This window comes from Aquarana catesbeiana, linkage group LG03, assembly GCF_042186555.1.
Source record: "Aquarana catesbeiana isolate 2022-GZ linkage group LG03, ASM4218655v1, whole genome shotgun sequence".
Taxonomy (NCBI): domain Eukaryota; kingdom Metazoa; phylum Chordata; class Amphibia; order Anura; family Ranidae; genus Aquarana; species Aquarana catesbeiana.
Window position 1 is genome coordinate 101,064,943 of NC_133326.1, and position 13,780 is coordinate 101,078,722.

Below are 13,780 nucleotides of genomic sequence, written 5' to 3' on the forward strand. Positions count from 1 at the left end.
AGAATTCTCATAACAAATTATATCACATACACTTTACATTTTTCTTACATGGTTGCATTGCACATATACCAAAATATTGGCTACTACTTTGCATTATGCCTCAAATACCTACCTGTTAGATCGTAAGAATAAAAAATATAGCCTATGTTTGTATCAAAATCTGGAGCCCATATACTGATTACCAATGCACCTGAATAGGTGACCAAAGGGAGGGCAAAATGTTCAGGCTTCATAAAACAAATATTTATAATTATATGTTATATTATATGAAGAGTAAATAGGTATAGATATTTTTATTCATACCCCTTGAAATTTTCCACATTTTGTCATGTTACAGCTAAAATTGTAAATGTATTTTATTGGGATTTTATGTGATAGACCAACACAAAGTGGCACATATTTGTGAAGTGGAAGGAAAATGATAAATGGTTTTCAATTTTTTTTACAAATAAATATGTGAGAAGTGTGGTGTGCATTTGTATTCAGCCCCCCTTTACTCTGATACCCCTAACTAAATTCTAGTGGAACCAATTGCCTTCAGAAGTCACCTAAAAAGTAAATAGAGTCCACATGTGTGTAATTTAATCTCAGTATACAGTCAGGTCCATAAATATTGGGACATCGACACAATTCTAATATTTTCGGCTCTATACACCACCACAATGGATTTGAAATGCTTTGAAGTGCTTTAACTGCAGACTTTCAGCTTTAATTCGAGGGTATATACATCCAAATCAGGTGAACGGTGTAGAAATTACAACAGTTTGTATATGTGCCTCCCACTTTTTAAGGGACCAAATGTAATGGGACAATTGGCGGCTCAGCTGTTCCATGGCCAGGTGTGTGTTATTCCCTCATTATCCCATTTACAAGGAGCAGATAAAAGGTCTACAGTTCATTTCAAGTGTGCTATTTGCATTTGGAATCTGTTGCTGTCAACTCTCAATATGAGATCCAAAGAGCTGTCACTATCAGTGAAGCAAGCCATCATTAGGCCGAAAAAATGAAACAAACCCATCAGAGAGATAGTAAAATCATTAGGTGTGGCCAAATCAACTGTTTGGAACATCCTTAAAAAGAAAGAACGCACCGGTGAGTTCAGCAACATCAAAAGGCCCGGAAGACCACGGAAAACAACTGTGGTGGATGACCGAAGAATTCTTTCCCTGGTGAAGAAAACACCCTTCACAACAGTTGGCCAGATCAAGAACACTCTCCAGGAGGTAGGTGTATGTGTGTCAAAGTCAACAACCAAGAGAAGACTTCACCAGAGTGAATACAGAGGGTTCACCACAAGATGTAAACCATTGGTGAGCCTCTAAAACAGGAAGGCCAGATTAGAGTTTGCCAAACAACATCTAAAAAAGCCTTCACAATTCTGGAACAACATCCTATGGACAGATGAGACCAAGATCAACTTGTACCAGAGTGATGGGAAGAGAAGAGTATGGAGAAGGAAAGGAACTGCTCATGATCCAAAGCATATCACCTCATCAGTGAAGCATGGTGGTGGTAGTGTCATGGTGTGGGCATGTATGGCTGCCAATGGAACTGGTTCTCTTGTATTTATTGATGATGTGACTGCTGACAAGAGCAGCAGGATGAATTCTGAGGTGTTTCGGGCAATATTATCTGCTCATATTCAGCAAAATGCTTCAGAACTCATTGAACGGCGCTTCACAGTGCAGATGGACAATGACCCGAAGCATACTGTGAAAGCAACCAAAGACTTTTTTAAGGGAAAGAAGTGGAATGTTATGCAATGGCCAAGTCAATCACCTGAACTGAATCCGATTTAGCATGCATTTCACTTGCTGAAGACAAAACTGAAGGGTAAATGCCCCTAAAAGATGCAGGAACTGAAGACAGTTGCAATAGAGGCCTGGTAGAGTATCACCAGGGATGAAACCCAGCGTCTGGTGATGTCTATGCATTCCAAACTTCAGGCTGTAATTGACTGCAAAGGATTTGCAACCAAGTATTAAAAAGTGAAAGTTTGATGGATGATTGTTAATCTGTCCCATTACTTTTGGTCCCTTAAAAAGTGGGAGGAACATATACAAACTGTTGTAATTCCTACACTGTTCACCTGATTTCGATGTAAATACCCTCAAATTAAAGCTGAAAGTCTGCAGTTAAAGCACATCTTGTTCGTTTCATATCAAATCCATTGTGGTGGTGTATAGAGCCAAAAAGATTAGAATTGTGCCAATGTCCCAAAATTTATGGACCTGACTGTAAATACAGCTGTTCCGTGAAGTCCTCAGAGGTTTGTTAGAGAACCTTAGTGAACGAACAGCATCATGAAGGCCAAGGAACACACCTGGCAGGTCAGAGATAAAGTTGTGGAGAAGTTTAAAGCAGGGTTAGGTTATAAAAAAATATTGTAAGCTTTGAACATCTCACAGAACACTGTTCAATCCATCATCCCAAAATGGAAAGAGTATGGCACAACTGCAAACCTAACAAGACATGGCTGTCCACCTAAACTGACAGGGCGGGCAAAGAGAGCATTAATCAAAGAAGCAGCCAAGAGGCCCATGGTAACTCTGGAGGAGCTGCAGAGATCCACAGCTCAGGTGGGAGAATATGTCCACAGGACAACTAGTCATGCACTCCACAAATCTGGCGTTTATGGAACAGTGGCAAGAAGAAAGCCATTGTTGAAAAAAAGCCATAAGAAGTCCAGTTTGCCGTTTGCGTAAAGCCAGGTGGGGGACAAAACTAAAATTTTGTCCGAAAGGCAAAATGCTATGTGTGGCGGAAAACTAACACTGCACATCGCCCTGAACACACCATCCCCACCGTGAAACATTCCAGCAGGACAACAATCCTAAACATACAGCCAGAGCTACAATGGAATGGTTTATATCAAAGCATATTCATGTATTATGCCCCGTACACGCGGTCGGATTTTCCGACGGAAAATGTGTGATAGGACCTTGTTGTCGGAAATTCCGACCGTGTGTAGGCTCCATCACAAATTTTCCATCGGATTTTCCGACACACAAAGTTTGAGAGCAGGATATAAAATTTTCCGACAACAAAATCCATTGTCGGAAATTCCGACCGTGTGTACACAAATCCGACGGACAAAGTGCCACGCATGCTCAGAATAAATAAAGAGATGAAAGCTATTGGCCACTGCCCCGTTTATAGTCCCGACGTACGTGTTTTACGTCACCGCGTTTAGAACGATCGGATTTTCCGACAACTTTGTGTGACCGTGTGTATGCAAGACAAGTTTGAGCCAACATACGTTGGAAAAAATCCTAGGATTTTGTTGTCGGAATGTCCGAACAAAGTCCGACCGTGTGTACAGGGCATGAGAATGGCCCAGTCAAAGCCCAACTGAGAATCTGTGGCGAGTCTTGAAAATTGCTGTTCACAGACGCTCTCCATCCAATCTGACAGAGCTTGAGCTATTTTGCAAAGAAGAATGGGCAAAAATTTCACTCTCTAGATGGTAGAGACATCCCCAAAAAGGGGTGCAGCTGTAATTGCAGTGAAAGGTGGTTCTACAAAGTATTGACTCGGGGGGGGGGGGGGGGGGTGGGCTGAATACAAATGCACGCCACACTTTTCACATATTTATTTGTAAAAAATTTTGAAAACCATTTATCATTTTCCTTCCACTTCACAATTATGTGGCAATTTGTGTTGGTCTATCACATAAAATCCCAATAAAATACATTTACGTTTTTGGTTGTAACATGACAAAATGTGGAAAATTTCAAGGGGTATGAATACTTTTTCAAGGCACTGCAATACTTACAAAGGGACCGTTAATCTATTGTATTACTTAGGAGCATCCTCAGACCCCGCTCTTAGGTTGGTAGAAACAGATGGAGTGTGTGGAATATATATTTAGACCTATAATAACAAGGTGTCTCTGGTTACTAAATTATTCATTATGAATTATACAATTCTCATCAGATGAATTGTATGGACTGTTATCATCTTTTTTTTAAATAATCACATAGGAAGTGGTTACATATGTTATTTAGTGCAATTTATAATTATTGACATAGCAGGAATAAAAAATTAGCTTACATAGTTACATAGTAGGTGAGGTTGAAAAAAGACACAAGTCCATCAAGTCCAACCTATGTGTGTGATTATGTGTCAGTATTACATTACATATCCCTGTATATTGCGTTCATTCAGGTGATTATCTAATAGTTTCTTGAAGCTATCAATGCTCCCCGCTGAGACCACCGCCTGTGGAAGGGAATTCCACATCCTTGCCGCTCTTACAGTAAAGAACCCTCTACGTAGTTTAAGGTTAAACCTCTTTTCTTCTAATTGTAATGAGTGGCCACGAGTCTTATTAAACTCTCTTCTGCGAAAAAGTTTTATCCCTATTGTGGGGTCACCAGTACAGTATTTGTAAATTGAAATCATATCCCCTCTCAAGCGTCTCTTCTCCAGAGAGAATAAGTTCAGTGCTCGCAACCTTTCCTCATAACTAAGATCCTCCAGACCCTTTATTAGCTTTGTTGCCCTTCTTTGTACTCGCTCCATTTCCAGTACGTCCCTCCTGAGGACTGGTGCCCAGAACTGGACAGCATACTCCAGGTGCGGGCGGACCAGAGTCTTGTAGAGCGGGAGAATTATCGTTTTATCTCTGCAGTTGATCCCCTTTTAATGCATGCCAATATTCTGTTTGCTTTATTAGCAGCAGCTTGGCATTGCATGCCATTGCTGAGCCTATCATCCACTAGGACCCCCAGGTCCTTTTCCATCCTAGATTCCCCCAGAGGTTCTCCCCCCAGTGTATAGATTGCATTCATATTTTTGCCACCCAAATGCATTATTTTACATTTTTCTACATTGAACCTCATTTGCCATGTAGTCGCCCACCCCATTAATTTGTTCAGGTCTTTTTGCAAGATTTCCACATCCTGCGGAGAAGTTATTGCCCTGCTTAGCTTAGTATCGTCTGCAAATACCGAGATTGAACTGTTTATCCCATCCTCCAGGTCGTTTATGAACAAATTAAATAGGATTGGTCCCAGCACAGAACCCTGGGGAACCCCACTACCCACCCCTGACCATTCTGAGTACTCCCCATTTATCACCACCCTCTGAACACGCCCTTGTAGCCAGTTTTCAATCCATGTACTCACCCTATGGTCCATGCCAACGCACCTTATTTTGTACAGTAAACGTTTATGGGGAACTGTGTCAAATGCTTTTGCAAAATCCAGATACACCACGTCTACGGGCCTTCCTTTATCTAGATGGCAACTCACCTCCTCATAGAAGGTTAATAGATTGGTTTGGCAAGAACGATTCTTCATGAATCCATGCTGATTACTGCTAATGATATCATTCTTATTACTAAAATCTTGAATATAGTCCCTTATCATCCCCTCCAAGAGTTTACATACTATTGATGTTAGGCTAACTGGTCTGTAATTCCCAGGGATGTTTTTTGGGCCCTTTTTAAATATTGGTGCTACATTGGCTTTTCTCCAATCAGCTGGTACCATTCCAGTCAATAGACTGTCTGTAAAAATTAGGAACAACGGTCTGGCAATCACCTGACTGAGTTCCCTAAGTACCCTCGGATGCAAGCCATCTGGTCCCGGTGATTTATTAATGTTAAGTTTCTCAAGTCTAATTTTAATTCCGTCCTCTGTTAACCATGTAGGTGCTTCCTGTGTTGTGTCATGAGGATAAACACTGCAGTTTTGGTTACTGAAGCCCCCCGATTCACTCGTGAAGACTGAGGAGAAGAATAAATTCAATACCTTTGCCATCTCCCCATCCTTTGTAACCAGATGTCCTTCCTCATTCTTTATGGGGCCAATATGGTCTGTCCTCCCTTTTTTACTGTTTACATACTTAAAGAATTTCTTGGGATTTTTTTTGCTCTCCTCCGCTATGTGTCTTTCATGTTCTATCTTAGCCATCCTAATTGCACCCTTACATTTCTTATTGCATTCTTTATAAATTCTGATCGCTGTGGATGATCCCTCAACCTTGTATTTTTTGAAGGCCTTCTCCTTTGCTTTTATATGCATTTTTACATTGGAGTTAAGCCATCCAGGATGTTTGTTCGCTCTTTTAAATTTATTACCCAATGGGATACATTGGGTAATGCCCTTATTTAATATGCTCTTAAAGCAAACCCATCTCTCCTCCGTATTCTTTAAGCTTTATAGGCAAATTTATGTATTCGACTTCTAATTATATTATGTTATACCAAAGGTAATTCATTGTTTTATTTGTATAAAGTAATTTATAGATTAGAGGCATTCCATCATGTATCAGTGTATATATAATCTATCCAACCTCCCATCATTTAGGAGGGTCAGCCTTCCAAAAGTAATTTGTATCTATTTAGTTTGTGATTATTAATTACATGAGCACATAGATATTTGCTTATCATATTTTCAGACTGTTTGCAGGGATATAAGATGGTTGTGTTTTACAGCTTTTTTTGCAATGCAAATCTGTTAGCTATGCCAAAGATTGGATTGCTCTATCCACACAATCGAGGTGGAGAGTAGAATCCTCCCTGCTGAGACACTGTATTCTGACAATGGTGACCCTTCGCTGTCAGAATATACTGCTCAGCGGCTGCAGACAATTGACCCACTGGCTACATCTGCTAATCACAAATCTTTTTTACAACAAGCCTGTTCAACAGTCATTAGATTGTGAATATTTGATTGCTCATAATTGAAATTTTCATCCAGTTGTTTGCTGTTCTATTTGTTGGCCCATGGGTTCCAGTTGGGTGTTAGTATAAATAATTGTGTCAGTTGCAGGAAAAAATATGTATTATCATAACTGGAACTTCAAAGATGAAACAAACCCTCCTACATATGTTTTACTTGTTTATCTGCAGTCTTCTCTTCCCTACACCCCTTCAAAAGGGCAGAAAACTGTTAAAATCATCTTAATCTGTCAGGAGCACAGAGGAGGGGGCGGAAAGGCTGCAGGTACAGTGTGTGAGAGCTGATTGGAGGAAAAGCGCACACCCCCCCCTCCACACAGCAGAAGAGTTCTGAATAGTTCTGAATAGACAAGCTGTCTGCTGAGCTCCCCCCCCCCGACAAAAAATGAATCTCATGTGTCAGGAAAACTTCTCAGAAGTGGCTCATGCTGATAACAGAGGAACGAAGCACCAGACAGAAACAACTCTTATGCCGCGTACACACGGTCTGACTTTTTGGCCGGACTTGTCTGACAGACGCTGACGGACCAAATTCCGTGAACAATCCGATTGTGTGTGGGCTTCACCGGACCTTCAGCTGGCTTTTCCAGCCGCAAATCTGACGGACTTTAGATTTGGAACATGCTTCAAATCTTTACGTCGTAACTCTGCCGGACCCAGAAATCCGCTCGTCTGTATGCTAGCCCGACGGACAAAAAACGACGCTAGGGCAGCTATTGGCTACTGGCTATCAACTTCCTTATTTTAGTCCGGTGTACGCCATCACGTACAAATCCGTCGGACTTTGGTGTGATCGTGTGTAGGCAAGTCCGGTCGTTAGAAAGTCCGTTGAAAGTCCGCCAAAAGTCCATCGAAAGTCTGTCGGATGGGCTGTCGGACTTTTGTAGCTGAAAAGTCCGACCGTGTGTACGCGGCATTAGAGCTTTGGAGAGATAAGTAAACATTACAGATATATGTGCTTTGCTCAGATTCCATGACTGAGGTTTACAAGCACTTTAACTAGTTGCCAACCAGCCACTGGCGCTATACGGTGACAGGTTGGCTCTCCTGCGTGAATCGCCATAGCTGTACGTGTGCCTGCGAGTCGGGCGGACTCGATGTCCGCCAGCGACCCCGATCGCCTATTACAGAGGCAGAATGGGTAACTGCCTTTGTAAAAAATGTGATTCCCTGTTCTGACAGGGGACATGACAGAGATCAACTGTTCCCAGTGATCGGGAACAGTGATCTCTGTCATGTCCCTGGCAGCCCATCCCCTCTACAGTTAGAACACGCTGAGGAAACACAGGTAACCCCTTGATTGCCTCCTAGTGTTAACCCCTTCCCTGCCGGTGTCATTTTTACATTGGTCAGTGCATTCTTATAGCACTGATCAATGTAATAATGTCACTGGTCCCCAAAAAGTGTCATTTGGGGTCAGATTTGTCCATCACAATGTCACAGTTCCGCTAAAAATCGCAGATCACTGCCATTACCAGTAAAAACAACAAAAAAGTCCCTAAATCTATCCCATAGATTGTAGATGCGATAACTTTTGCGCAAACCAATCAATATATGCCTATTACGTTTTTCTTTACCAAAAATATTTAGAAGAATATATATGGACCTAAACTGATGAATACTTTTTATTTTATTTTATTTTTTGGATATTTATTATAGCAAAAAAGTTAAAAAATGTTTTATTTTTCAAAATTGTATCTCTTTGTTTGTTTATAGCGCAAAAAATAAAAAACGCAGAGGTGATCAAATATCACCAAAAGAAAGCTCTATTTGTGGGATAAAAAGGACGTCAATTTTGTTTGGGTACAAACGTCGCATAACAGCGCAATTGTCAGTTAAAGTGACGCAGTGCCGTATCGCAAAAAATGGCCTGGTCATTAAGGGGGAAATTCTTCCAGTCCTTAAGTGGTTAAAGTGATAGTAAACTCTGTTCTACAACTTGTACCTACAGGTAAGCCTATAATAAGGTTTACCTGTAGGTACTGTGAATATCTCCTTCAATTGCACTGTTTAGGAGATATTCAGAGTACATGCAGCTGGTGATGTCACTGGCGCATATGCTCTGAAGGTCCAGCATACAGTGCCATACCTTCAGAGCCAGTGACGTAAACACATGCGCAGGAGTGATGTCATCACACCCCAGCCACTCATGTAGCCATAGGCTGCGAACCCGGGAGGAAGACCGGGGGAAGATGGAAGCCCTCTCAGCCTTGACATTTTGAGGTAAGTCTCTCATAATGTGCTAGTATACGATGCATACTAGCACATTATGACATTGCCTTGCAGGGAATTTGTTTTTTCTCAACTGCTGTTTACTACCACTTTAAGGCTGGCTTCTGCCTGTTATCTGTCGATAGCTTAATTCAGCTGTTTACAAAATGGGAGGTATGCATGAGTACTAAGGTGTGCTTCTTCTCCTAGTTAAGTGTACAAAGGTGTTCTAAATCAGGTCGCACTCACTTGAATGCTACCCGCTGTCACAGCTTGCCTGAGTTTACTAGCCATAGCATACTGTAGGTATCCCCCATAAGGAAAGCTTGGCTTCTGTTGGCAAATGCAGTCATCAGTTCCGGTATAGGTGGCACTTTAGGCTGTCAGCATTGATGTTAATCCATGTCTATGCAGTACTCTGGAATTTGGAGCAAAGGCTGGCAGCTTCCACTGAGTGAGTTATGAAGGAGAAGGTTTATTGTTCACATTTTGTTTGCTCTTCAAGGCTCAGCAATAAAACATTGCTCACAGTTGGTCGAAGTGAGCTGCAGTTGGAGTGGATAGTGCAAAGCGGAGGATGGTGTCAGACCAGTGCAGAAGGTGGCCAAAGGGAGACAGAAGTAGGTGTGGATAAACCATAGAGGGATGGCTTTACTAAAACTGGAGAGTGTAAAATCTGATGCAGCTGTGCATGGTAGCCATTCAACTTCTAACTTCAGCTTGTTCAATGAAAAGATAAGTTCACTTTAAAAAAAATAAATAAATAAATGCACATGTTTTTGCAGGTAAAAATTATGCATTTAGAATTTTTTATTTTTTGTGCAGGAGCCTGGAAAGCATTGCACGATTGCGGGTGCCATGCAAGACTCTTACAGATTGTTAATGCAAGCTGTCTGCCTGTACATCGTACAGACAGGCAGTTTCACAAAGACAGGAAGACTCAGTGAACTGCTTGAGCACCCTGGTAGCTCATTGAGAACTACAAGTCAACAGCCGCAAAGGATGTCGGTACTTGTAGTTCACTGATTCACAGGGATCTGTAAATCAATGATAAGTCTGTGTGGGCGAATAGTTTTTCAAATAGTGACAGCAGGTACGAGGAGAAGATCCGTGGCCTGCTGTCACAGTGAGTGTGGGGATTGGGGAGAGGCTGCAGGATTGGAAACATGGTACATGTTTCACTCTAAAAACCTGGAAACTGATTGGTTTCTTTGCAGAGCTGCAGCAGATTTTGCACTCTCCAGTTTTAGCAAATCAACCCCAGAGTATGCAGAGTGGGTGGAAGATGGAGCTGCCAGAGTGGGATGGAGATGTGGTAGACAGAATGGGCAGACAGAATTAGACTGCTTTGGAGGTAGGGTTGCCACATTTTCTTCAAGCCAAACCCGAACACTTTAGCGGGGCACGGCATGTTTTTTTTTTTTTAGTATACACTATAAGATTGTTAAAGTCCTGGGACACTTTTGGTTGCCCCAAGGAGAGTAGTAATGCAGCTCAGTGCGCCACAATGAACAGTTATGCCCCGTACACACAGTCAGATTCTCCGATGGAAAATGTTCGATGGGAGCTTATTGTCGGAAATTCCGACCGTGTGTAGGCTCCATCAGACATTTTCCATTGGAATTTCTGTCACACAAAATTTGAGATCTGGATCTCAAATTTTCCGACAACAAAATCCGTTATCATAAATTCCAATCATGTGTACACAATTCCGACGCACAAAGTTCCACGCATGCTCGGAATCAAGCAGAAGAGCCGCACTGGCTATTGAACTTCATTTTTCTTGGCTCGTTGTACGTGTTGTACGTCATCACGTTCTTGGCGTTCGGAATTTCCGACAAGATTTGTGTGACCGTGTGTATGCAAGACAAGTTTGAGCCAACACCCGTCGGAAAAAATCCATGGATTTTGTTGTCAGAATGTCCGAACGTGTGTATGCGGCATTAGTGTAGCCAAATTGTGGCTCCATTCACGCCTAGGAGTTCCGGATCGCGATTTTGCCCGCGGTTCCCAATTCGCCACAATTTACGGGATGCACTCGTGATCCTATTACTTTCAGTAGCACCCTAATCGCTGTGCAATTGTCGCCCAAAAGAAGTTCCTATTCTGCCTGTGATCTGCAACGCCTAGGTGTGAATGGAGCCTGTGAGTCTTATGCAGGGGACAGGAGTGTGTAATGCATATTAGAAATCATGAGTACAAAACAAAGAGAGTGCAGGAGTCAGGGGTGTGTAATGCACAGTGTAGGGCTAAGAAGAGTGCAAAATGTCCTCCGCGAGTAATACTCTCCCCCACTTTACCCTTTCATCAAAAAGTCCTACTCCCTCTCCTGCAAAAAAGTCCAGCATTATTCTTTATGGTCACCCTCCACCCCCAACCAACAAAAATCAATTCTCCCCCTCCCAGAACAACCCCCCTAAAACAAATCTTCTTCCACCTTCCACAGCACAGGTCCCCCACCACTATCACCTAAATCCCAAGTTCTAGCACAATCCCCCCTTCTCCCTCTTTCCAGCACTTATCCTCACCCCCTCTTAATACAAATCATCTTCTCCCCCAGGGCTGCCGACAGGAGGTACCACTGGGACTCCTGTAGGGGGCCCAAGCACACAGGGGGACTCGGACAGCAGGGGGATCAGAGCGGCGGTGCGGGAGATAATTACAGAAGAGACAAACTGGAAGAGATAGAAGCACCAGGTAGCCGTTGGTGTAGTAGTTTTCCTTTAAATGTTTAAAAACAAACAATCTGCATTGCACTCACCTATGTCAGAGCGGTCGGCATATCACAGTCTGTGAAATCCGCAGTCAGCATTGTCCTGATCCACGCTGCTCTGATCACCGAATCACTGAAGGAAGCCAGTACAAGGATAGTGCCGCGGGGAACTCCAGACATGTCAGCCTCTGATGATGGAGGTGTGGTTAAGCCTAAAAAATGCTCTGAGTTCCCAGCGGCTCTCTCTATCCTTGTACTGACTTCATCTAGTCATTCAGTGATCAGAGAAGCGTGGATCGGGAGAATGTGATATGCCGACTGCTCTGACATGTGTGAGTGCAATACAGATTGTTTGTTTTCAAACTTTTAATTAAAGGAAAAATGACTGCACCAGCGGCAGTTTGTTTCCTCTGTAATTGTCCCCTGCAGCACTGCTCCGATCCCCCTGCTGTCCGGGTCCTCCTGTGTGCTTGGGCCCCCTACAGGAGGCCTGGTGGTACCCCCTGTCGGCAGCCCTGGTGTCCAGGTCTGAGGCAGAGGGAAAACCGGGCACTGCATTCAAATCCCGGACTGTCTGGGTCAAAACCGGACAGGTGGCAACCCTATTTAGAGGTTGAATGCAGAACAGTACTTGGAGAGCATGTGACGCAGAAATAAGCTTTAGTGGTGGTAGGAGAAGCTATGCAGAAACTACTGCTGAGACAAAGTTCAGGTGACATAAGAAGATAGCAGAAGATTAAAGATCCTGGAAATGTGAACACACTTTATCTGTTTCGTTTCTAAGTTTAATATTCATACACGTTTCATCTCAAATGCAATTAACTTGTGTTTTCTCCTTATATTGTTCAGGGCAATGAAAATGGAATGTGGACTTTGGACTGTGGCTTTTAATAGCATTTTATATGTTACATTTTCATACTTTAGTTTCTTGTGCATTATATAGAAAACAAATGTTTGCAATTAAATGCACATTTATAGTATTTTCAAGTCAAATTTAACATTATTTTTAGTTCTGAAATGAGGTTTGGAAGAGGTGAGAATGGGGGGTCATAAGAATTTAGTGAATGGGGTGTGAGTGGAAAAAGTTTAGAACCTATAATGTGTCAGGTTTGCTAGTTTGAAAACACATGTTATATATAATTTTTTCTCTGTATTTATTAAGATATATTACAACTAAACATTTAATACAGGGAGATTCGGTGGTACAATGTGTTCATAGTATGGTGAATGGTATAATCTCTTCTAGAAGAGAGGAAGAAGGAGGTGTCTCATCTCACTCTCATTCAGCTGGATGTGCCTTCAGGGCAGGACTGGAAAGTATATCACACAAAGTGCATTGTGGCGCTACAGTGATTGGTGGTCGTGGTAAAGGGTCATAGTAAGAAAAAAGAAAAAAAACATTCACAAATTTGTTAAAAAAAAAAAAAAAAAACTAAACTAATTGAACTATGTGTAGATCCCTTGTTCCAGACTTCAGTGTTCCAATTACAATGATCCCACAATAGGATCAAACATATCTTATTTGTACTGGCCCAGAGAGAAAATGCCACCAGCCCAGTCCTATCCTGTGTGTGCAATCTGATATCCTGCTATGTTGGGCTTTTTACAACACAAGAAAGGAAGAGAGGAAGGCTGATTACATCTCCTCCAAATTTTGGAGCTTTCTCACATATATAAATTTGAAGTTATCAAAACTTATTTACAGTATACTGTATATATGTGCGACCTAGCACAGCCAAATATTCTAATACAGTACACATGTATGTAAGAAATGTTAAAAATACATATAGTCATTTAAAGTTGTATTTAGGAACATATCATTTTCATTCTTGCTGTTGTATTTTTCCTCCCCAGTGGCAGATGGCAAGTGTTATGCCTGTGATCCATCTTGTCAGAGTTGTTTTGGACCACAAGCACTGGACTGTTTTTCCTGCCATTTCGGTAAAGTACAGCAAATGTTTTGTAAATTATGTATGTACTACTTTAATTCCATATTTAATACATTTTTATTCTATTTTATTCTATTAAATACATTTTTATTCTATTTATTCTATATTTTTTGTATTCTATCCTAGCAGCTCGTCTTATTGTAGTTACTTTTAGCACACTCTCTGTTGTTCTTTTATTAAATGAATGAAGGCCATCATTGGACTCATTGATCATGAGAA

The 13,780-nt window shown here is 41.7% G+C and overlaps 1 protein-coding gene across 1 annotated transcript in view; it reads left to right on the forward strand.

Annotated features, from left to right (window-relative positions):
* Nucleotides 1-13,780, forward strand: part of LOC141131517 (cysteine repeat modular protein 2-like) — a 209,666-nt gene that overhangs the window by 41,645 nt on the left and 154,241 nt on the right. The window contains exon 7 of the mRNA XM_073618879.1: nt 13,467-13,553. Within this exon, the coding sequence (XP_073474980.1) occupies nt 13,467-13,553 (87 nt within the window). The remainder of the gene's footprint in view (nt 1-13,466; nt 13,554-13,780) is intronic.